The sequence below is a fragment of the Pseudopodoces humilis genome, chromosome 15, assembly GCF_049639895.1.
Source record: "Pseudopodoces humilis isolate 2021_Gansu_Grassland_sample_001 chromosome 15, ASM4963989v1, whole genome shotgun sequence".
NCBI lineage: Eukaryota > Metazoa > Chordata > Aves > Passeriformes > Paridae > Pseudopodoces > Pseudopodoces humilis.
In genome coordinates, this window is record NC_142214.1 from 9068997 (window position 1) to 9093555 (window position 24559).

At 44.8% G+C, this 24559-nt stretch overlaps 4 protein-coding genes across 6 annotated transcripts; 3 read left to right on the forward strand and 1 right to left on the reverse strand.

The window, feature by feature from the left end:
• The first annotated feature begins 2 nt into the window (after positions 1–2).
• Positions 3–1005, forward strand: NDUFA1 (NADH:ubiquinone oxidoreductase subunit A1). Its single transcript, XM_005526212.3, has 3 exons — positions 3–354; positions 550–639; positions 938–1005. Exons 1-3 carry the CDS (start codon positions 253–255, stop codon positions 956–958), a joined length of 213 nt encoding a protein of 70 aa, XP_005526269.1. The 5' UTR covers positions 3–252; the 3' UTR covers positions 959–1005.
• A 1227-nt stretch (positions 1006–2232) lies between these two features.
• On the forward strand, positions 2233–5067 carry AKAP14 (A-kinase anchoring protein 14). Its single transcript, XM_088062779.1, has 6 exons — positions 2233–2312; positions 2444–2563; positions 2636–2727; positions 2883–3062; positions 4035–4087; positions 4980–5067. The coding sequence occupies exons 2-6, from the start codon at positions 2452–2454 to the stop codon at positions 5065–5067; spliced, it is 525 nt and encodes a 174-aa protein (XP_087918905.1). The 5' UTR covers positions 2233–2312; positions 2444–2451.
• Positions 5068–5354: 287 nt separating this feature from the next.
• NKAP (NFKB activating protein) lies at positions 5355–14237 on the reverse strand. The gene is made up of 9 exons (XM_005526213.3): positions 13990–14237; positions 10903–10983; positions 10437–10510; positions 10114–10233; positions 9295–9340; positions 8796–8911; positions 8571–8646; positions 7964–8113; positions 5355–6671 (listed from the first exon to the last, which is right to left on the reverse strand). Exons 1-9 carry the CDS (start codon positions 14235–14237, stop codon positions 6497–6499), a joined length of 1086 nt encoding a protein of 361 aa, XP_005526270.2. The 3' UTR covers positions 5355–6496.
• A 153-nt stretch (positions 14238–14390) lies between these two features.
• ZBTB33 (zinc finger and BTB domain containing 33) lies at positions 14391–24310 on the forward strand. Of its 3 annotated transcripts, none has more exons than XM_014255369.2 (2): positions 14391–14462; positions 19307–24310. In XM_014255369.2, the coding sequence occupies exons 1-2, from the start codon at positions 14435–14437 to the stop codon at positions 21346–21348; spliced, it is 2070 nt and encodes a 689-aa protein (XP_014110844.1). In that variant the 5' UTR covers positions 14391–14434; the 3' UTR covers positions 21349–24310. The 3 variants fall into 3 exon arrangements, with proteins under 3 accessions (XP_014110844.1, XP_014110843.1, XP_014110845.1); XM_014255368.2 differs by lacking the exon at positions 14391–14462 and adding an exon at positions 17092–17785; XM_014255370.2 differs by lacking the exon at positions 14391–14462 and adding an exon at positions 18212–18257.
• The last annotated feature ends 249 nt before the right edge of the window (positions 24311–24559 follow it).

Here is a 24559-nt window from a genome sequence, read left to right on the forward strand (position 1 = left end):
ACGGCTGACCCCGGGGGGTCAGCGACCGGGACCGGCACCGAGAGCGGTATTCGGCGAACTGGGACGCGGGCACGGCCTCATTTCTTCCCAAGGGACTGTTCTCCAGCACCGCTGTCGCTCCCGCTGCCCGCTCGGGCCCGCTCGGCTGTGACGGGGCGCGGGGCAGGTCGGGAAGGGCGCGGGGCAGGCTGGGAGTGCCCCGGCACTCAGCGCACGGGCGGCGGTACCGATAGCAGCACCGGCACCGGCGGGATGTGGTACGAGATCCTGCCCGGCATGGCCATCATGGGCGTCTGCCTCAGCATCCCCGGCATCGCCACCGTCTTCATGCACCGCTTGTGCCACGGCGGCAAGGTCAGCGCGGGGCGGGGCGGCGGGTCCCGGGATCCGGGACCCTGAGGCTCCGCTTCCTCCCCGGAGCCGCCCTTTTCCCCCAGTCCCCTGCATCCCTCTGGGATCCCTTCCCTCCCGGGGCTGTCCTTACCCCGCGCTCCGCCTTCCCTCTGGAGCCCCTGCCCGCGACCTTAACGGGCAGTTCTGTGCCTGCAGGAGAAGAGGATCGCCCGCTATCCCTACGAGTGGACCCTGATGGAAAGGGACCGGCGGCTATCGGGTGTCAGCAAGCACTATGTGTCCAAGGCAGGTTTTGGGAGCGCTGGGCAGGTACCGCCGGGGGGAAGCGGGACCCAGGTGCTGCTCCCGCATCCCCGAGCTCTGGGACAGCTGCTTAGGTGGGCACTGGTCGCTCTTGGGGTTGTCAGATCTCACTCGGTGCCTGCAGCTGGTCTGCCTTTGGGGATGTGAATTTTGATTTTATTCTACTTAAGACCTGGGTAATTAAAAAACTATAGCTTGAAAATCTGCATTTTCATATATGCCCTGTTGCACATTAGTGGCAAGAATGACACAAATATAGCTGTTACTTTTTCTTTTTCAGGGTCTGGAGAACATTGACTAAGGTGTCAACACTTTGAAAAATTCATAATAAATAAATAAATAAATCTATACATGTGTTCAGCCCTTGTATTTGTGTTGCTGTGGTGGGGTGACCCTTGCTGGACACCAGGTGCCCACCAAAGCCACTTTGTTACTCCCATCCTCAGCTGGACAGGGGAGAGAAAACACATTGAAAGGCTTGTGAGTTAAGGAGAGGGAGAGACCATTCATCAGTTACTGTCACAGGCAAATGAGACTTGACTCAGAGAAATCAATTTAATGTATTGACAGATAAGAGGAAAGTAATGAGAAGTTAAAACAAATCATAAAACACCTTCCCCCCCACTCCTCCCTTCTTCCTGGGTTCAGCTTCACTCACGATACTTTCTACCTCTGTTGAGCTGCACAGGGTGGTGGGGAATGGGGGTTGTGGGAAATGTCATCCCATGTCTCCGTTCCTTCCTCCTCAGGGGAGGAATCCTCACACTCTTTCCCTGCTCCAGCATGGGGTCCCTCCCATGGGAAACTCCTTCACTAACTTCTCCAGTGTGAGTGCTTCCCATTGACTGCAGTTCTTCATGAACTGCTCCAGCACAGGTCCCACACATAAGGTGCACTCCTTCAGGAACCAGCTGCTCCAGCAGGGTCACAATTCCCGCCAGCATATCTGCTCCAGTATGTTCTCCTCTCTCCATGGGCACAAAGGTTCTGCCAGAGCTTGCTCCAGCATGGGGTCGCTCCTGGGGTGCAGGTGGATCTCTGCTCTATCATGGACCTGCAGGGCCACAGCTGCCTCACCGTGGTCTTGCAACACGGGCTGCAGAGGAATCTGCTGCAGCACGTGGAGCACCTCGTACCCCCTGCAGCAAGGCCTCTTGTCATCCTGGAAGAGCAGCTGCTGGGAACTCAGTAGCCCGTGATCTGCTAAAACCTTTCTGGCTTCTCTCGTGTAGTACCCGTGATCCTTTCCCTCTGAATGTCTGTGTGTTGCAAGTGCTGCTGTTCAGAGCACCGGGCTGGACAGTTTCTGCCTGGCAGAGCATAGACTGGAGGCCGCTTTATCTCCCGAATTGTCCAGAATGGCCAAAATATGACAAGCGGAGAATCTGCCTGTCTCCAGGGAGATCCAGAAGATCACAGCGTGCTCCCTTGCCGGGAGACAGCCGGGAGGCGTTTCCGCGGCAGGGAAAGCCGAGGCGCTGCCGGGAGCGGAGCGGGCTCGCCATGGTGACGCCCAGGCGCGGGGACAGCGCCGGGCCCGGGCACAGCTCCCCGGGCTCAGACACCTCCCTTGGGACCGGAGTGCCCCGCACGGCCCCGCCGCGCCTGGGGATCCCCGGCCTGGCCGGGGCAGCGGGGAAGAAGAGCCAAGCGGGGTGAGCAGGGCCGGGGTACAAAGAAGGGGCGGTGAGGGACTTGCCCGCCGCTCCCCGTATGAGGCTCAGACGGGGCCTGCAGCTCTCAGAGCGTTGTTCTCTCAGTGTTTGTGCGTTTATCTCTCTAAAAGTGAAGCCAATGGACAAGGAAGAGGAAAAAGTTGCCAGTGGGGAAAAAGATCACATGCCCCCAGAAGATGAGAGAAGCAGTACAGAGGAATGTCTTTCAGAGGCCAAGGAGAAAGAGAAAGGTATTGTGTATGCTCTACTAGAACGTGTTTGGGTCTTTTCAGGAGGATTTGTCAGCATTTTATCTGTTGTAGAAACCCAGCATGTCATCAAAAATATCCCGTGGACCACGGCTAAAAACTTCACAGTGCAGAGAGGATGGCAGCAAATTGAAGAACTAATTTCTGTGAGTCACAATTCCATCCACTCAGGAAGGCCCACCTTCTCACTTAAGAAATATGAAAAATTAAAAAGGAGAGCATCTCTGTTCCTTTTTAGCACCAGCCTCAAGTCAGCTCTACTAGACAGAGGGAGTCTTAGTGTAATGTGTTTATTCAACAGACGTGGGACATTCATGAAAGCTGGCTTCATCACTCAGAATTTCTTGAGGAAGAAGAACTGAAGGACAGCAAGAGGTACCATTACAGAGTTTGCTGGGGCCTTCCAACATGCAGAAAACCAATCCCACGAGCAACAGCAAGTGTCTACTTTGTTATAGTGATCTCCAAATCCAAACCTGACGTAAGTACTCAGAAATGGTGTGGATGGACTAGTCCTTTAAGGGACAAGAGCACAGTGGCATTCCTGAGGTAGGGAAATGCCAGGACAGTGGAGGGACTGGTGAGGAGCCAGCAGCTCTCATGAAGATGCTGAGAAGGCCTGGACATTGGCAGATCAATGGCAGAAGATTTAGACATGGCCTAATAGAAACCTGCTATTGGTTGGCAAGGGGAGCAAGGCATAGAACAGGAGGCTGGGTTAGTTCCCAAATCACTGAGTGACAGAACTTGACAAACAGAATCTGGCAGGATCCTACATCTGCCTTCCTGCTCTTACCATCTTCCCTTTTCAAGCAACAATTGTTCTGGGCAGCTGTAAGAAGGGCTGAGTAGAGGTGAGCTAAGGAATGAGGGGTCAGTAGAGAGGGAGTGACACTTTACTCTTCAAGCTGTTCTAGAATCCCTTCCCTGATCAGCCTGAAGTTTGTACCTGTACAATGAACTCTTGCAACTCAAGAGAAAAAAATGAAATAAATTGCACTGAATAGACTTCTTAACTCCAGGCTTAAGTCATACTGAACCTCAGTGTTTCTACTTAACATTCTATGGATCCCCAAATAATAGTCTGTGGTTTAACTTCAACTAAGCATCACAGAACTGCTTGCTCACTTCTTCCCCACAGCCATGGGATGGGGGAGAGGATTGAAAGTGTAAAAAGAAGTGTAATAATATTAAAAAATAAATAGAATAGTAACAGATTGGGGGGAAAAATAACAAACTGAAGAAAAACCCTATGAATGACAAGTGATACAATGAAAACAATTACTCACTACATGCTAACCAATGCCCAGCCAGTCCCTGAGCAGCATCTTCTCTTCTGCCCCAACCAAGTATCTAGATAATTTTTAAAGTAAACAGTAGCTCTCACTTAATTACAATGTCTCCTTTTTGATGGGCTGCACATGGCCTCTGCCCTGTCTCTGATCTCTTGCAGACTGAACCTGTGGAGGTCTTCTACAGACTGGAGTCCAGCAGGCTAATTCGAAGGTAAATGTTACTACTGTTTTAACAAGCTCTTCTGTGGAGGCCCAGGGGCCTGTTGCCGCGGTGCCTTGTCTCTGGAGGGGGTGGCACAGGAGAGGGGAAATGCCTCTCTAGATTAGGGTGGGGAAAACCTTGCTCCCATGGGTTTTTGCAGCCACATGTTAGTGCCTTTTGGGTTCTGGTGTTCTAGTGGTTTGTGGGAATTGATGTCATTCTTGTTCAGTCCCCATTTACTGTTCATGTACCCTTCCTAGAATGTTCTTCCTTCCCTTAACACCCATTGGCTCTGTTTTTCTGCATTGTTCCACCCGTTATCCCCTTGGTTCTCTTGGTCTTTAGTCACTCCCCTGCACCACTTTCCCTTGGTCCCTGTTGGACCTTGCCCCTCAGATCTGCCCCTTTTACCCTGTATTTAACCCTGTGCCCTTAGTCTGATCTCAGTTCTCATCCCTGAATTAACTTGATGCTTCAATAAACCAGTTGTCAGATTACCAAATGAGTGCCCATCTTTATCATCAGCATTCTTTAGTGGTGCTCTCTGGGCCTGAGAATGTGGGTCACTCTCTGGGATCCTGTTGTGGCATGCACTGCAGCACTTTCCCACTCCAAAACCAAACAGGGAGCTCGATGTAAATAAGTTTGCAATAATAGCAGAGGAGTGGAAGTTGTCAAAATGTTGCTACATGAAATGACCCTGCTTATCACTAGCTTCACCCCCAGAGGCATGAATAGCCACCCTGGGGGCATCTGCATTCTCCAGAAACTTGTCCTGCTTTACATGGGTCTAGGTGGGGGTCTTTATTGCTATGTGGTGAATAAAGGCCAGTTCTCAGCTGACCAAACTTGGATTCAGTATTATGCTTAAAAGCTACCTTCTTTATATTTTGTTCTCCAGGCCAGAACAGTGCCAGTTTAGAGAAAAGTGGCTTCAGGACATAATTGAAAATAAAATAGCGTGTGCAGAAAGACTTGCTTCCCGATGAACAGCGCCAATTCACCATTACCAATACTCTGTTGTGGAGAACCAAATAAACATGTTGAAGAAAGAAAAGCTCTTCCTTAGCAGCATTTCTACTTTGTGGATAGATGAAAAGCATTGAACCTGTGCAAAATCAGCTAGGCCCTGACATGGCAGCTGGCTGTGTATGACAGTACCTGGCAGGGCGGCAGGATGGAACCAGGTTCCAAGTGTAAATGGGAAGAGGACAGCTGGGTAGGATTTGTTGTTTGTGAATGCCAGGTCTGTGGAACTCCAGGGAAAACATTAAAGGACTTTAGGACTTTTATTTTCTTGATACAAATATACAAGATATCTCTGCTGCTAGACTTAGATGACCAAAGAAAAAAAAAAAAATTAGGAGAACAAAAAAGAAAACACCTACCTCTCAAAACCATTTTGTTTTCAAAAACATTTGAGAAAAAGAAGCTCCAGGAGATACGTTTGGAAATATGCAGTTGAATCAAAGATAACCACCACATAAGGACTGCCTGAGCAAAGCTCCAAGCACAGAGTTTAAAAAAGCAAGCCATGTAATACTGCTGAAACAGACCAAAGTAAAATACTACAGGAGTTAAAACAAGGGTTTAATCTACAACACTTCCACAAACAAAAACATTTCAAATAAATTGAAAGATACATCCTTGTTACCACCTGTGTACATCCAGGGGTTCCAGTCACTGCACCCCACTGCACTGACGCCTATGTATAACATAGGAGAAAAAGAAGCAAGCAGCTTAGTTCTTCACCATGTGTTTCAGTGGATTAAAGATCAGACCCTCCTATTACTGTTACTTTACACCTCAGTTGCGATCTGCTTGCTCTAAAGTAACTGAAGCCCATCTGTATTAAATTACAAACTCATTTACAAAATATTTACAATCTGGTTTGGATCACAAACCAAACTCAACTGCTTTGAGTAAAAACCTAAATCTAAAAGATTTGTGAAAAAATAGTGAAGTAGACAGTCCTGGATCTTAAAACAGGAACTTAGGAGTTCCTTCATTTTTGCTACTGGTGCTAGTAGCTTGTTAAAGGTCTTTCTCAAGCTAAATGATCTGATGATTAATACAAATAAATGGAATAAAAAAATCTCACTTATTGGCATTAGGTAACAAAGTCTTCCCATGGGATCCTTTGGCTTGTCTGATTCAAAGCAAGCACAGAACATTGACACCTCTAATCTTCCCCGCCTTGTAGCCTTTCTCTTTACAGGAATTCCTCTAGATGGTAAACAAACCATCCAAGAAAAACTGATGAAAAAAGCTCTGCTTTCTAGACACAAGTAATCCACTCCTGAGCCTTGGCCCTGTTGGGTGAAAGGTGCTGCAGCACCTGCAGCTTTTTTCAAATCACAACTGGACTGGGTTAGCTGCCACGTGGTGCAAGCTATGGTGTACAGTTCAAACGAAGCACTATTTTTCCTCTTTGCCTTTAGTCTTTCTGTAGACCATCTCTCGAAAGCTTGCAAGGATCTTATTCTCTCGTTTCCTCCTCTCCTCCTGGTTGAAGGATGCCAGAGCTCTCTTCTCATCTGCGCTGTAGATCTGGTTCTCTTTACGCAGACGCACAGCTTCCATGCGGCGATGTCTGTGGGGGAGAAGACGGGGTATGTCAACATGGGCAGAGGGTGTGAGTGTCCTGTCACAGCTTCCAGCCATCAACTGGCTTGGATGTGTTCAGGGGCTTTAAATAAAGATAATGAAGTACCAAGGTCTGAACAATAGGCCCTGAGCCAAAGTTGACCTCCAGGTGGACCTACCAACAAAACGTATTTGTATCCTGTACTCAATAAGGTAATATGCATTAGTGAAATATGTAGCGTGATAAGAATATATTTATCTTTCTGCATTTAGAAGCCAGACAAAGGCATAAAATCAGACATCTGGCCTTGTCTGAAGGTATATGATCAAAGCCAGCTCTCTTGGTTCCTCCTCAAGCCCTGGCCAGGCTTTGGGTGGAAGCCAGGAGGAGGATGAAACCACATGGTCCTGCACTAGAAGCTGTGTACGCTTGTTTATTTGACAGTCTAAAAAGCTGGGCCTTCTCACAGTGAAAATGGAGGCCTTGCCTACAGGTGGACACACCATGTAGGAATTCCCAGGAATGGTTCTCCAAGTCTTTGTTGTGACTGGGGCTTCCCAGCTGATGTGCCGATCTGGACGATGGTAAAGTATTAGGGTACCTCGTCATTTATCTTTCTTAATCACTCAAGGCAATCTTCTGCAGTAATGATTAGGTGCATTACTTAGCTTATTCTTTGTAATGCTTTGCAGTTTTGCACTCTAGGAAATTATACTTACTGCTTAAAGTTGGTATCTGCGTCTTTTGTGCTGACTCTACCAACTGGTAAAACAGATACCTAAATTAGATAATCCAAACTGCACACTAACCTTCCCAGGAAGAAGTGCGGCAGAGCAAGGAACTGATTTCTGGGGGTGTCTGTTTTCAGGCAGTCAGGCAGAAGCCTCCCATACCCCCAGTGTCAGCTGCTGGCTCACCAAAATTTAAGTGAGATTCCTGTTGGTCATAGAGAAAAAAGTGCAGCCAACCTCTCACACATTTATTTGTTTCCTGCTGAAGGGCCAGCACACCCCCAGGTCTGTCCAAACAGACCTTTGAGCCATCTGACACAAGCATCTCCTCATTTGAAATAATTAGAAGAGTACTGCCTGTGAAGAACTTTTGCTCCTGAGGAGAAAGTGTCCTTGAAAAACTCACTATCCATCTCTAGCAATGGGGAGTTTAGTGTAGATTATTGCAAGCAGAGCACCTTCTCCTCTATGCTTCTAAGTAGAGCTTGGAAGCAGTCTGCTATTCAGCCAGCAGTGAAAGCAGCTCTTGAAAATTCCATTGAACCATTGCCATCATGAAAGCCATACCTGCTGCCACTCATGACATAACCAGAGCTCTCAAACGATGCAATCTCTTCACTTGTCAAGCCGATTTCACCTCTGCGGGGAATGCGTTTTCCTGCTTTTACGTACTCTGCCATGGCTGCACCTTCACCGGGCAGGAGGGCATGTCCATAGCTAAAAAAACAAAAGTGGTGATTTCAATAGTTTCAGATAGAGAGAGCCTGAGGTAAACATCCAGCTTCCCTGTTCACTACTATATACAGCTGCATTTTAGAACACTTTCTTATTTTGTACCATATAGTAGCCTGTTTCTTCCTTATGGCAACACTAGCAACAACATCTTAAATTATCAGCTGAGTTAATTTTGATGACATTATTGAAGTCACAATACTGCAGAGCTTTAGAATAAAAGCAGTTAAAATTACTTTTTCTAGGAATCAAGGCTAAAAAGCATAAACCAGACTTTTCTACCCAAATTCAGGCCAGGGGAAAGCCTAGCACCACTAGAACTTCTGTCTGTGAGTTCCTCACACAGCATTTTTCCCTCTGCATGCCTATTGTTGCAACAGCCCTTTTGAACAGTAGCTTTCACACTTGATTTATCGAAGTACCATTAGAGCTGTCTACTCACTTCAAAGGCCTATCATCCTGAGATGCGTGAGTTTTGGGAGCCTCTGGTCCAATCAAACTGTCAGCTTCAGTATTTTCTGCAACAATCAAATAAAGAAGAAGATTAATCTTGTGCCCATTGTTCTTTGTTACCAGAAGTGTTACACAAGTCAGTAACACTTAACAAAGAATTCACAAAAAGGACATCAAGAAGTTTCCACCCAAGTTTTAAGTCAGGTGAACCTACTTGACCTCTCAATCCAGAGATCATCCCCATGAAGCAGTTCATCATCGGAATCTTCGCTACTTGAATCACTGGATTCCTTCCTGCTCTTCTTAGCTTTCTTTTTCTTATACTTCTTCCTGTGATAAAGTCAGACAGACATGCTATTTATCAAAATTTAAGATGAAAGAAGGTGCTTGGAATCATACTCAAATGATGAGTTCCTCAAGGCAAGTTCCACATATAGGAAGACTGGCTGTCTGTCGTTTCATACAGAACACTTTACAGCAAAGCCAAGACAATATATATGTTCTGTTTTGACTTTCATAGTGTTTAGAAAGTGGCCCTTGGGAGTTGTTGTGCACAGTTGTGTAGATTTAAATAAAATCCATCAAATTAATATTATTTGCTAGTTCTTGCAAATTACCCAAGGTCCTCAGACTCCCTCAGGGCCTGAAAAGAAAACTGGGCTGCCCTCCAGCCAACAGCAGTCTGAATGACACACAACAACCATGACACTTACTTTTTGTTCTTCTTTTTCCTCTTCTTGCTTTTCTTTTTATCTTCATCTAAAAAAAATAAAGTGTATCTATTACCAAAAAGAAATTATTAGTTATAACATATAAGTAGTTTACTGCCCTGTGAATAACGTGGCATGCCTTTTACAGCCCCAGTGTTCATGGAACGGTGGGCTCTTTGACTGTCTCAAACCTACCCCTATGTCTAACCAGGGGTGGTGGTTAAGATCAGAATGATGTAGGAGCAGCACAGTTGGGGCCTTGCCAGGATCACTCTGGCATACCTTTTCCAGCCCAAATGATCCTGGAGCTGTAGGCTTGGTGACTCCCTCAACCCAAACCCTAATCCTAGCCCTAGCCCTAACTGAAACTCAATACTATGGGTTTTCTAGGTCACAACGATGTGGGAATAGCAATAGTGGCACCTTGCTTGGATTGCCTTGGCATGCCTTTTCCAGCCCCAGTGTTCCTGGAGCTGTAGGCCCTTTTACTCTCTCAACCCTAATCCTAAGCCTAACCACTCCCCTAACCCTACTGCTAAGAATTACTCTAACCACTACCCATACCAATTAACCTAACTACTACTCTAACCACTACCCTAACCCTGAGCCTATTCCCATCACTAACTGCCTCCACCAGAATGTTCTAGTACACACTGATGGGACTTATTTATACTGGGACAGTGTCAGTAGAAAGCTCCCTGCAGTACTGGTCAGTATGAGAACATATCAAACAGATCTCTGGCATGAGATACCGAGTGGAAGATAAATTCGGAAATCCCATTTCCTGAGGACAGACTGCAAGCTGAAACCCTCTTGTCTTACCACTGGAGTTCTGCTCAGACTCTGAGTCACTGTCACTGTCCTCAGAATGTTTCCTGCGCTTTCTTTTGGATGCTTTACGTTTTTTCTTTTGTCTTTTCTTCTTCTTTTTCTTCTTTTCCTCTAGAATGTTTTTAAAGATAACATTAGAGAACAAAGAACATTTTGTTCCATGTGTATTCCCTGATTTCCCAAAGCAATGCTCTCCTTTGAGCTGAAGCCCACCCCACTCACTTCCACCCATCTAAGCCAGGGAACCTCCTGCAAGCAGCAGCAGATTCGAAGCCACAGCTTTTCAAAAAAGCTGTGCAAGCCAAACAAAATACCTTCTGAGCTGGAATCCGAAGAACTACTCTTGGATTTGGCCTCTTCATCTTCTACCGGTGTGTGCTCATCAGAACTAAATGAAATAACAGTTTGCTACTTAAAATCTGTTTTGTTGTAGATCTGTTTTGTTGTCAAGATCAAAGGTACACATCTGACCAAAGTAATTTTGAGTCAATCCTTGCAAGGCAGTAAAATATTAAAGAGCTAATTTAACCTGGGAACTGGCTATCAGAAAAACACAATAGTCACCTGATCTACAATAAATCACATATTGCATAATTAGTATGTTGGAATTACCTGGTGGGAAAAAAAAAAAAAAGTAGTAATCTCATTATGTTGCTTCAGAAAGGAACCGATACAATATGTATTGTGGCACCATATCTAGAGGAAGGATAAGGCATTTTTATAAACTGAACTGATATGTAATTAATATTATAAAAAACATGAAGAAAGAATATGCCTTACTCTGGGTCTGGAACTTTTGGTGACAGCCCCCAGACTTCAGGTGCCCCCAGTTCTCCAATTCTCTCTCTCTCATTGAGTCTCCTGTAAAGGGAAACACTATGTGATATATGTTGGTATAATTCGCATTTTATTGTATATAAGATCAAGTATAAAAATATGTTTTATGTAAAAAACACAAGCAACTTGAGACTGCAAAAGCAGCTGCTGGAAAACCAGGAATTTGCAAGAGGATAACCCAGCAATTAAGACAACATCGAGAAGAGGTGGGTCCACCCAAGCATGATAAGCACTCTAATGACCCGGTGATTAATGCCTAATACTGACCTGATCTGATTCTCCAAGACCATGCATCTCAATGTCGGTTTCCCAAAAAAATTACTCAGACTCCCTCTCCTTCTGAGAAAAAACTAACCACATTCTAAATCTCAAAGCCTGCTTCCCGAAAAAAAACCACTCAAAACTTCATCTCCTTCTCAGAAAACTCATCAGCAGTAACTGCATAGCCTTGAGCTGAAAAAACTGTATAAACTCAGCTCTCCAAAAGACAGTCTGTGAACTTGGGGGAATCAGTGCAACAGAGGCTGATTCAGAGTTCACCCAGCGCCGACCCCAGGCTCGACGCTGACAGTGATTGCGGTTGCTTCCAAAATTAGATTTTGCAAATTTTTCAATAAAGTTGTTATTGATAAATTTGGCTGCAATTCATTCATCACACAACTACCTTGATTTGAATTACAGAAGTAGAAAAAAGAAACCGTATACTCCCAAAGCAGTTGCATCAAGAAGAAGAGGAAAGAATTTGTTTTGAAAAGGAGCTTGGTGATTTAGATTATAGTAGTTTTGGTGATTAGCAGAGTTGAAGAGAGATTTGGAGGTGTTAGTGGGGGTTGTGCAGAGTGGAGCTTCTTGAAGAAGTGTAGAAGAGGTGTTAGTAGTTTGTAGGGAGAGTCTTGCAAGGAAAGTGATGTTGAAGTGTTTCTTATAGTGTGTAACTTTAGAAAGAGTTTGAAAGGAGGGGAGAGGCTGTTGAATGTAGTTTTACAGGAATTTGTTTTGAATGTTGAAAGTGGTTGTGGGATGCCAGGGAGGGGAGCTTTGATTCTAATATTTAATAGAGAAAAATTAAATGTTTAAAGCGTTTGTAATAATGAGAAAGTTCCCCAGTGAGAAAAAACCAGCTTTTTGAGAATTTTGTAAGTAAATGTATAAATTTGCTTTTCCAAGTGAGTAAATCAGTGCTATTTTAAAGTACTAGTTGTATAACTTTGTATTAAGAGAGATTTTTAGTAAAGTCTTTCATGTGTTTATTCAAAAATTTTGAGTATTTGGTCTTGTTCTGCTTTTTTAAACAAAATGAAAAATATATTGTTTAAATTCAAAGTACCAAAAAGAAAAATTGTAAACTATTGTGTTACCACTCCCACAGACAAATTAAACTTATAGAATATTTTAAGATCAAGACCCGTTAAGTGCTAAGTGGTCAGTACAGGTTTGTGAATCATATGCAAGTATTTACAAACACTAAAAAGACTGAAAGAAAAAAAACACAAGAAGTTGTTTAAAAACCAAGATGTCCGTGCTATCCGTGTATACATTTTAAATGTAGTTATTGTCACGAGATTTAAGTTGTGCATTGTAAGAGGGGGTACAAGTACAAAAGCTTATGTACAAAGTGTCAAAAACAAAAAAGAAAAAAAGAAGGAAAAAAAAAAAAGCCTGACTAGCCCTATCTTAGTGCTCGCTACAAACCTAAGCTTACTGGAGCTAGATTCTCCAGAGTCTACCTTTTAAATTAAAAAAAAAAAAAAAGATAAAAAGGAAAATCAAACTCACGAGCACAAGTCTTGGCAATCGAGTGCTGTGAAAAACGAGGTTCACATATTTTTTATAGAATTTAAAAGTTTAATAAAAAAGACAATTCCGAGATAAAAATAAAGTATACAGATATGGCCGGGTGTCTCTGCATTCAGCCAAGAGAGCACACCTTACTAACAAAGGATTGTCCCTTAAAAACAGAATCCTATTACATATTCATAAATTTTCGTACATGATTCAAACATTCTCCTTAAGTTTTGGATGTTTCTTTGTTTAGTTTTTGACTCGGCCCCTTCTCAATAAATCAATCTTCTTGGTTCCACCGAGTTTTACATTCCCTGATAACAGAAATGCAATAAATTCCTCCCCCAGAGCTCTGGTCACTGCTGTCTTCATCTGGATAAGACAATCTAAGAATGGAGGGGGTCTCCAACCATCTCCTCTAGTCCCTGGGTTATACAAACAAAAGTAGTCCCTGCTCCAATATCATGCCATAGCTCAACACATATGTATATTATACTACCATTTCTAAGCTTCATCAACCACAGAAATAGAAGGAACCACACTAATACAACGAAGTTTTCTAACATTATACATATAGCATTCATTCCAATATTTGAAAAAAGCCAACAATATAATATGCATCTATAAGAAGTGCCAAAGGGGGAATAATGTACCCTGTAACACAAACATTAAAAAGTTATCCAAATGAAGTACTTTTAAAAAGCGATATGTAGCTCGGTCTAATCAGGGAACCACTGAAGAACACCCTTGCTGCCAAGAAGATGATTTACCTCGCCGCCGGTTGCAACCTGGTCGACGCTGACCTCGACTGTGGCTGTTCCAAAATTCGATTTTATAAATTTCTCAATAAAATCCTTATTGATAAAATTTCGCTGATTTCATTTATAACAACTGTCACCGACGCCTACCACAGAAACATTTTAAGTCCTACATATTAGTGTTTCTAATCCCCTAAAACAGCTACAAAAAGGGTAAGAAAGAACTCGGAGCAAGGAGCAAGCTCGCAGGCCGGCAGTCCGGCAGCAGAGCTCCGCAAACTGCGGAGGATCGGCGGTAGCCGATGTCAACTCCCTTCCAGCCGAGCTCCGTCCCCTGCCCGCGGGGAACCCCGGCTGGGAGTCCGTGACGGGACCCTACAGAATAAGGCCCGGCCGCCTGCCCAGCGCCCGCAGGCCCTCCCGAGAGCACCGTCCCTTCCGCGTGGAGCGGGCCCCAGCAGGGTAGGCCTGACCTCGCACCGGCGCTCACCTCTGCCGCAGGATCTCCTCCTTCTCCTTCTCGTAGTACTCGGGCCATTTGCCGTGGTGGTGGTGCCCGTGGTGCGCGGAGGAGCGCGGCGCGCCGGGGCTCCGGGACCGGCTGCGGCTCCGCCGGTGGCTCAGGCGCCTCGGGCCATTGCGCTCGCGGGGTCGGGACCGGGGGCGGGGCCGCGGGCGGCGGCCGCGGCGCTCGGAGCTGGCGGAGGGCGGGGAGCGGGAGCGGGACGCGGGCGCCATGGCGGCGGCGGAGCCGCTTCCGGCGGCTTCCGGCGCCCCCCCGGCCGGGCGGGAGCGGGGCGGGAGCGGCGCGGCCCCGCCCGCGGGGTCACCACCCCACCCGCCGGGCCGGCACCGCGGCAGTGGTCGCGGCGGGGGCGGCGGCGGCGGCGGCGGCGGCTCCCCCCTTTGTGCCCCGCGGCTGCCGCCTGGCAGCGATGGACGCGCGCCCGGCGGCGGCGGAAGGTGAGGCAGCGACGGGGGGCGAGCCGCGGGCGGGGGGCGGGGGCGGCGCGGGCCCCGCGCCGCCCCCCTCCGCGGGCACCCGCGCGGGGCCGCGACCCCGGGAGCTGTCCAGGCCGGCCCGGGAGCAGCACTGCCCGCGGACAGCTCACCGTGTCCCGGCGGGGTTCCCCCTTCTTGGCCGGGCCCTGCACCGCCTGACACGGCCCGGAGCGGGCAAGGCCCGCTTTCCAATGTTCAACCGCCCGCACCTCCCAGCGCGGCCTGACACGGCGCTGGGCGCCGCTCCGGTGCGGCGGCTCAGAACCAAACTGCCAGGACGAGAGGAAATGGCCCCAAGTTGCGTCAGGGGAGGTTTATGTTTGGTATATGATTTTTTTTTTTTCATGGGAAAGGTTGTCAAGCACAGGAATAGGCTGACCAGAGAAGTGGTGGAGTCACCGTCCCTGGAAATGTTAAAAAACAACGTGTGGGGATGGCATGTAAGGACGTGGTTCAATGGTGAATATGGTGCTGGTGCTGGGTTCGCGGTTGGAGTTGACGATCTTAAGTCTTTTCCAAGCTTAACCTTTATCTATGAAGATGATACAAATTGTATTCAGATAAGACACCCACTCTTCCGTGAGCACCCTTCCCCCTCAGGTTTGACTACGTTGCCACGGAGCTTTCTTTAAAAACCCCGAGTTTCTGCTCAGCTCAGGGAAGTGCAATGTAATATCGCTGGGTCTGGCCAGCTCTGTGTGAACAGGGCATTTTGGACAGCTGCTCCACCCTGGGAAGCCCATGCTGGTTTATGCTGTCTAGAAATTATGTCAGCGTATGTCAGTCTCTTTTTCACAAATGAAACAGTATTCTACCTCCCAAACCTACCATAAGCGGCATAAAAAAAATCTGTAAAATGGAGGAAGCCTATTTAAATTTTTTTTGGCTGCAAGTAACCATGTGCAGAACAGGGAGGGAAAAGATTTATCAGAGATTACAAATATGTGTGGTGTTACTGTCCCCTGTGTCTGTGTGAGGACAGCTTGGCTTCTCCCTTCTTTTGATTATTTTGGCAAAAATAACTAAATGATGACTAAAACATCTACCTCAGGAGTATGCTGCACCTGTGTTATCTAATATTATAAGGTGACTTAAAGTGCTTTTGTACACAAGTTATAATGCTCATGCAGTACATAGCAGCATCTACATCAACTACTAATGTCAATAAAAAGGATCACTGGACTCTTAATTCAGTTATATGAGGCTTTATATAATGGGATTGGCAGGAGAAATGCTCTGAGATTTTTTTCAAAGCACAAACAGTGGAAATTTGTATTTTAGAGTCTTTCAGAAGCAGTGATGTTTTATTTTAAATTCCCACAGTGGAAGAATATTTCTGGCCTTAAAGGTAGTCTTAGGTAGGATAACTATTGAATTTAAATTTTATTGAAAATCCTTAACTGTTCTACTTATAAAATTTAATTTACTTGAATGTAAAATACATGTTTTCATAATGGAGAATGTTACTTTGTCTCTCAAATCTGTCAGCTCTTTAAAAGAATTTTATATTCTCACAAACTAGATTTTTAAAAAGAGCTCCTCAAATTGTTTAATTGAAAACTCATTACTGAATTGCATACTTTTTTGTCTTCTTGCAAAAGCCTGCACATAAATTTCTTCATGTTTGTGCTTTATACTTTCAAGCCTCTATCCCTGAGTTTTTTTGATCACTTCTATACATTAAGATAAGAGTTGCTACTGGGTCTCCTACGTATTTTTTCAGTTCCAATTATACCACTTGTAGTTCTGTACCCTAGGTGTTTCTTGTCAACATCTTAGATAAAATGGTTCTTTTATGTTGTTTTTTATATTGCAAGGTTTTATGTGACTTGAACCACCAAATACTTTCTAGGCTTATCTAAAAATAAAAGTGGACAAAATAACCCCTAAACTAGATGCATCATGGCAAAAAAAAAAACCAAAAACACATTGAAATTCAGCTTTCAGATGCAGCAAGATGGTGACAGTTTCAGTGAAATTTGCAGTGCTGGGGAGAGCATTAACTCTGTCCTGACTGCAGCAATGTGACCGTGGGGTTCAGATTTTATATCTGACAGAAGGAGTTGCCATAGAGAAAAGCTGCTGTGAGAAACGTTAAAGTCAAGGAGATGGTGCAGGTCTCCCAGCAGCTTTTAAATCTGGCAGCATTTCTGTGCCTAAGAATAAGTGGTTCAAACCTGATTTTTGAGATCTGGTGATACCTCAGGAGCAGGAATCCTTCCAAGTCAGTGCTCACCTGTAGCTGTAAATTTTTCCTATTGGTTATTTAGTATTGGAAGAGGCAGAGAGAAGTCCTTTAAGCTGAAGGATGAAAGGCTAAGAAATTGTTTAATTTGGGCCATCATACATTTTTGGAGGAGAAAAAAAAGCACTGGATTAAGTATTAAAACAATTATAGTATTATTTTCATTTAATATAGCCTCCTGTGTAAAAATTATTAAGAATTTGTATCAAAGGAGAAAAGAATTGAAGGGTCATATAAGGAAGAAGAGCCTATGCTTTCCTTGATGAGCGTTTACTCTTATTTATTTTCCTTCAATTGACTCTCTGGTAAAACCTATAAATAAACAGAGACTGGTTTTGTAACATTTAAAATGAAGGCTCACGTCAAAAAGGCACTTCTGCTACTAACTATACAAATACAGGGAGCCTGGCAAGTGTTTTCTTGCTAGAAGAGCTCATAAACCTGGGCAGGACCATTTCGTTGCTGATTTATGTAGTGAGTGAAGGATTGCAGTCATTTCTGCCATTGACTGCAGCCTGTTCCCGTTTTTCATCTGACTTGACAGGACATTTGTTTTTGTCAAAGTTCTTGAATCTTAAGAAAAATCAGGAACCCCTGTGGTACAAGTTCACTGAATGCATAGGGGAAAAAAAAAAAAAAAGTAACAGATCAGTAACCGAAGATGAAAAATATCTTTTATGATCTTAGTGTTCTTCGAGCATTCCTGAACAGCGAGTTTCCAAGAGGCCGCACTGTGCATGTGTCACTTTGGCGGCCACATGTTCAATATGCTGAGAGTCGCATTTTGTCAAATGTACTTTGCGTCAAAGCCGTACATGTCTGTACAGCTGCTGGCAGTCTAACACGTGTCACTGTGGTGCAAAAAATTCCAAATAAATGCTCCCGCCGCAGCACGAGCAAGGGTGCTCAGGTGTGGTTCCAGCGCCCCTCGGTGCTGGGCGGAGGTGCCGGCTGCGTCAGCGTTGGCAGAGCAGCGCCAATGCCCCCGGGAAGGAAATGAGACTCAGCGGGAAACAGCCTCCACGGCCTTATCCGCACGGTGAGCCGTAAGGCAGGTGTCGGGTTTACTGCCGCCTCCGCCCGGGTCACGGAGCGCGGGGAGCCGGGCGCCAGTTGCCAAGGCCGCAGCAAGGCCCGTGCGCGGGACCCGAGGCGTCCCAAGGCCTGCGCTGAAGCAGGGTCGGGGCCACACACTCGGCACCTCGGGGTCTGTAGGCGGCCTCCTGCAGGCGGGGGGCGGTGACGCGGGCGGTGCGTCCTAGGCAGCGTCCGGAGCTCCTGAAGCGCCGAGCCCCGCGGCCTCCAGGCTGCCGGCGGCGGGAGAGAGCGAGGCGGGCCCGGCCCGGGGCGGCAGCGGCGGGAGCGCGGCCCGGCCCCGCCCCGGGCCGAAGGTTCCCGAGGCCGCTCGGGTCAGAGCCGAGGGCAGCGCCGCCAGGGCCCCCCGGCGGTGGGGGAGGCGGCGGGGCCGGCGGTGCGGGGGGCGGCGGGCCCGCGGCCGGAGCGCGGCGCAGGTAACGCGGGGAACGCGGGCTCGGGGGGCTCGGCTGCTCCTCTCGCCCCGCTGGGGGCTCAGCCAGCGGAGAGCGGCAGAGGGGCCGCCCGTCGACCCGGGCGCGGGGCTGCCAGGCCACTCCCCGGGCCCGCCGCTGTCAGCGCCGCCGCTCCCCCTCGGCCTCCGGCCGCGGACGGGCCGCTGCTGCCGGGGCGGGGGCCCCGCTCGGAGCGCGCGTTCTCACGGTTAAGCCCCCCGGGGTCGCGTGGGGGAGCCGGGCGGGACGCGCTCCTCGGACTGGCGTGCGGCGGCCGCGGGGCTCCGGCTTCGGCGTCTCACCCGGCCCGGCCTGCGGAAATAAAGTTTTAGGGGTAAAATTAGAATCCGTGACTCGCTGTTCTATATTTTGGTGTTTTTTCCAACTTATTGGGGGACTTTGAATGGGCAGTGCTGACAGATGGGTTACTTTGACTTAGGAGATCTGTTTTGTTACGGGGCTGCTTCAGTGTCTAGGTTTGAAATACAAAGCCTTGCAAATATATAACATGGGTAAAAAAAAAGTTGCTTTTTTTTTCTAGAGAAGGAAGTGCATTACCCATAGCGTTTTCATTAACTCAGTTGACTGGTAATAAACAGACACACAGATTCTGGTGTCTGGTCATAAATAACTTCATGTTATTGGGCTTTCTCATAACAATTTATGGAATATTTCACAATTAAAGAGAAATTACTAATAATGTGTAAGGCTGCTTGAAGGACCCAAAACTTCCATCCTCTTGGTCTTATAGTTAACCTTATTTGCTGTTGCTTAAGATGAGGTGTTGTTTCTCTGCTTCTCACCTTGTAAGAACAGTGGATATATTAAGAATTCCACTTATGTAGAAAGGGAAAGGACAAATAATAAGAAACAAATTTGCGGCGTGCAGTAGCACATAATCTTCTGAACAATATCTTTTTTTCTTCTTTCCTAAAGAAGGAATAGACAGTAAATATGTGAACATTGTCATGCAGTTGAAACTGTAAATCTGCATTTTTACTAATTTGATATCTTTTGCTTTCCCTTTGTAGGAATGGAGGGGAAAAAACTTATTTCTGCAACAGACACACAATATTCTAGCGTGCTTCTTCAGTCTTTGAATGAGCAACGTGGCCATGGACTTTTTTGTGATGTTACAGTCATTGTGGAGGACCGGAAATTTCGAGCTCACAGAAACATCCTTTCAGCCTCAAGCACATATTTTCACCAGCTTTTCTCGGTGGCTGGTCAAGTGGTTGAGCTGAGCTTTGTAAGAGCAGAAATTTTTGCAGAGATTCTAAATTATATTTATAGCTCCAAAATAAACAGTGTTCGATCTGATTTACTTGATGAACTGATTAAATCAGGGCAGGAGCTGGGTGTTAAATTCATAGCTGATCTGGGTATACCTCCAGCTGAAGGGAAAAATGTGCCAGGCGAGGTCAAAGACAGTGCTTCAGAAACTTCAGCTTCTAGTCCAAATCAGAGAGATGCTGAAACACAGGTAACTGTCATCAGGCCAGAGGGTCAAGAAGCAACAGATGGGATGCCAGTTATAACACAGTCATTCTCCTTACACGGTATAGAATATGAGACTACAAAAATTACAGTGAGCGATTCGGATGATGAAGAAGATGATGTAATTTTTTGTTCTGAGATTGTTCCTCCAAAAGAATGTACTAAAGACAAAAATGCTGCAAGCCAGAACCAGCCTTGCTCAAGTCCAGCTGGAACTTCTGACCAAAAATCCTGTGGCAGTGGTGGCTCTCCCCATTTGACAAACACCACAGCAGCTCAGAACCTCACTTTGTCAGCCAGTCAGCTAAGCCCAAACCAAACACAATCAGGTGCTGAATCACTTGTCTCGGCAACACCACAGCATTTTACTCCTAATATCATTGTGCTAAACAAGCCTCTGCTTAACTCCTCACTTGGTGCCAGCTCCTTGCATCAAACACATGTGACTCCTACAATTAATTTACTTGAGGAGAACCAGCAGCCATCCAATAATGGCTCCATAACTGAAGTGGAAGCAACTGCTGTTGATGAAGAAGAGGTTGTTGAAGATGATGTTGATATCATTAGCTCCTCTAGTCCTGGTTCGGTCAGCAGCAGCTCATTGGTTCAGCAATCTTCTGTTCCTAAGGCAGTGAGCACTGAAGGATCCGGTGTACAGAAAAAACAGGTTGTTACATTTTCACAAGAGTCGTCTGCTAAACCTGGAGAATTTAAAATAAAAATCTCAGATGTCCTTTCTGGAAACAACAAGGAATTAAGTTCAGGTCTCACATCAAAGAATGTGGCAGATGGACAGAAAATCATAACATTAGATACAGCAACTGAAATAGGAGGCTTATCTACAGGCTGTAAGGTTTATGCAAATATCGGTGAGGATACCTATGATATAGTCATACCTGTAAAGGGTGATTCTGAAGAAGGGGAAGCCAAGCCTGATGACACACCCAAAAGGTCTGGTGATGAATCTCCAAAGGGGAAACGCATGAAAGTAAAGCACGATGACCACTACGAGCTCATAGTGGATGGCAGAATCTACTATATTTGTATTGTGTGCAAGAGGTCGTACGCGTGTCTGACGAGCTTGCGGAGACATTTCAATGTCCACTCCTGGGAGAAGAAGTACCCGTGTCGCTACTGTGACAAAGTTTTTGCTCTTGCAGAGTATCGTACCAAGCATGAACTTCACCACACTGGGGAGCGAAGGTACCAGTGCTTGACGTGTGGCAAATCTTTCATCAACTACCAAATTACGGCCTCCCACATAAGATCAGTTCACAGCCAAGACCCTTCTGGAGACACCAAGCTGTACCGGCTGCACCCCTGCAGGTCCCTGCAGATCAGACAGTACGCCTACATTAGTGACCGCCCCAGCAGTGTCCCGGTGATAAACCAGGGTGGAATTGTCTATCGTGTTGGCTCAGGGAAGGATGGCACTGAAGGAACAACATCCAACCCTCCAGCCAAACAAATCACCTGGGATGACATTTTCGTTCCACAGGGAAGTGAAACAATTTTTAAACAAAACCCGTCAGAGGGAAGTACTGAATTTGAGTTTGTGATACCAGAATCTTACTGAAATGTTTGAAATGCTGGAAAAAGGATTCAGTGCAGGAACATTGCAGGTGTTTTAACTGAACTGTTGAAGTTGCTGTAAAATCGAAGGTTAAACTCAAAATAAGTTAATTTGTTTTACCAAGTTACGAAATGGTAGCACTAAGTTGGACCATGTTAACTGCAGTGATTTGTGGAAGCAATTAATCAGAATATTTACTTGAACAGAGAGTAAGACATTACTAAGGTGCTAGCAGTGTTTTCTGGTATGTTAAATTTGATCAAAACATGAGGATTTGTGGCTTAAAAATCTACAATTTCTTCTAAAGAGCTAGAAATATTTCTGAAATAATTGAGGTGTTTCCTGTACCCATACTTACCATGTAAACCCTTTCTTTCATGTTAGCACTTTAATGCTGAATTCTGTTTAGATGTTAACCAAGAAAACAGTAAGACTTTTTCATCACAGTCCCTAGGTCATGGAACCATTTAAAAAAAAATAATCCCACAATTCACATTTTGAAACAAGGGGCTAAAATACATGATCCCCTATTACACTGGAATAGTCTGTTTTTGAGCTAGCATCTTAACTCTGCTTTTATAAATATTATGAATCTGTCTTCTTGCAAAAAGTCTTGTCAACAAGCAATACTCTATTAGGGCTAACTTGAACAAACTTTACTTACGCTTGGCAGTATGGTGAGCAAAGTATTCAGTGTCCATGATATTTTACTCCTTTTGCAGTGGGAAAAAAACAAACTCCACAAAGCTCAAAGAAGCTTAGAACACTTAGGTAGGAGATAATTTTACTTCTTAAAGCTTGAGAAACATTGTTGCATTTTCTTACTGCTGGAAAAAAATGCCAGTAGTTAGTTTTATATAAAGTACTGTTCCCTTTTTTTTTTTTCCCACTTCAAGAAGAAGGGCTTCAAAGGCTGGAATTTAAAATTTTTTTGTAATTAATTAATTATAATTAATAATATTATTTGCTTTTATCTGAAGGCTTCTCAAAACTATGAGTTCATGTAAGAGCTGTTTTGGTGTAGCACTGAGACTGCTGAAGATCTTTTATGCCTGTTTGGGTAGATCAGGTGAAACAGGGATTTGGATTTCCCCCCACACTTGCCCACATTTATACATTTTGGAAGATGAAGACTAAACCTACAACCAGAAAATACCCTTTATTCACCATGACCCAAAATATAATTTCTCTGCAGTTGTCAAGCTGTCATCTGTTTCCAAATTTGGGTTTATTATGTTGGGTTTATTATTTGCCATTCTCCTTACAACTGGTGCCTGTTTAAGCAGTTAAAAGATGAATTAGATGTCCAACTTGATCATGCAATGGTAGAGAAAAACAGCTGTTTACTGGAGTCATAGTTTAGCATTTCAGAGTTAGTGACTCGTTGAATTTTTGTAAGTGGTAGTAGGAAAACTCAAATTCTAGAGGTGACTGGGAAAGACTGTTGTGTATAGTACTAGTTATGGCAACCTTTCATTGCTTCAATTGCTGTTACAGGTTTCTCTTTTTCATGTTTTAAGTTAGCATCTGATTTTATGACTTCCAAAGTTAAAGGTTTTAGACATACAGTACTCTTCACAGAAAGGCACTTAAATGGTCAATGTCTCAAATATAAGTTGAGTTACAAAAAAGATACCAGAAATCCATGTGAGCAATGATGGGAAGAGGATTTGTTTACATGGTGCATGTAACGCTCAGCACTTGTCAGCCAAGAACATGATATACCTGATTATTTCCAGATCATATTGCAGAGCCCTTTGAATACAATGGATCTTGCTTTAAATGTGGGGTGTAACTGAGGTGTCATTTCTGCAGTCAAGCATTATCCTCACGTGACATGAGTGTGGATCGCCTGTGTCGGCACAGGCGTCTCGGCTGCAGCGGCTGGTGCTATGGTGGGACTTCCTGAACTTTGTGACTACACAAATGCAATGTTATTTTTGTTATTGATATGACACACGTTTAATCCCAGAATAGTCTTGAGCTGGAAGGGACCCACAAGGATCATTGAGCCCAAGGCTTAAGTAAATGTGTGGGGATCTGGAATTAAGCATACATTACAAAGTGCAGAATTAAACATAATGGCTATCACTATTTGCTGCCGATATATTTAAAACCTTAAATTAAACTGTGCCTAGTAAAGGTCTCTTTTTGGAGGAAAACTGGAAAATTAGGGCTTTTAACTATTTTTGCTGGAAGACTCATGCTTGCATGTGTCTCAGGGTCTTCAGTTTTCCTTGGAAGTGATTTTTGATATCCAAAGTCCAGAGGTATTTGAAGCGTTTTTTTCTTAATTTCACTTCTGGTATTTATTGGTTTGGAAACATGTTAAATCCATTCTTTGAAAACTTTTTATGGGGCCATGAGTAAGCTTTTATATTTAGATTTCTGGCTATTGCACTTATATTTGTGTTTTTGTTTGTTTTTGTAAGCACTGAACTTCCAGTTTAACTTAACGAAAAAATTTATGTAAATATTAAGAAATTGGCTTTGGGATAATGGAAGAAAAAGGTTGAATCTGACAAGCATTTATACAGAAATTAAAAATTTTAAAATTTCATTTATTATGCATATAAAACCATTAACAGGTCTGCTGCAGAATATGGTGATGGTAGCTGCATCCTCACTCTCCGGTTTCTTTGGGGATTCATACCATAATATTCCACTATGTGAACTAAATAAATATTGAATAACATCTACTGCTTATTTATTTTGTTCTGTTAAGGCATGCAGCTTATATAAAGATGCAGAAGCTGACAACTATATACATTGAATTCTGAGTTCTACAGCTGTTGCCTAGGAAATGTTCTGTGTGAAACATTCCTTGGTTTTTCCTGGTCTGTGATGTATATAGTTGTACAGTCTTTCCTTAACATACTTTTTTAAGTTGTGTCCTACTTTTCATTATTTGTGATATTAGTTCTTAGAGCTTTCTATGGCAAAAATAAAAATGTTTAATTCTCAAGATTGGTGTAGTATGTTTCTTTTTGATGGTAACTCAGTTTCTATAGTTTAACATGTTTGTAGCTTTCTTTTCCAGGTCTTTGGGTGTAGCAGGGAACCCACTGTTAGGGGGGAACAGGGAGAGGTGTTTTTATTTGGGCCTTAATTTTGTTTGTTTTGATGCTGTTTAATTGGTTTTGTTGAACACTTTCCACTAAAGCAAATTAGCACAAGTCCAGTGTGTTGTGAGCTGAATGCTGCGATAGATGGG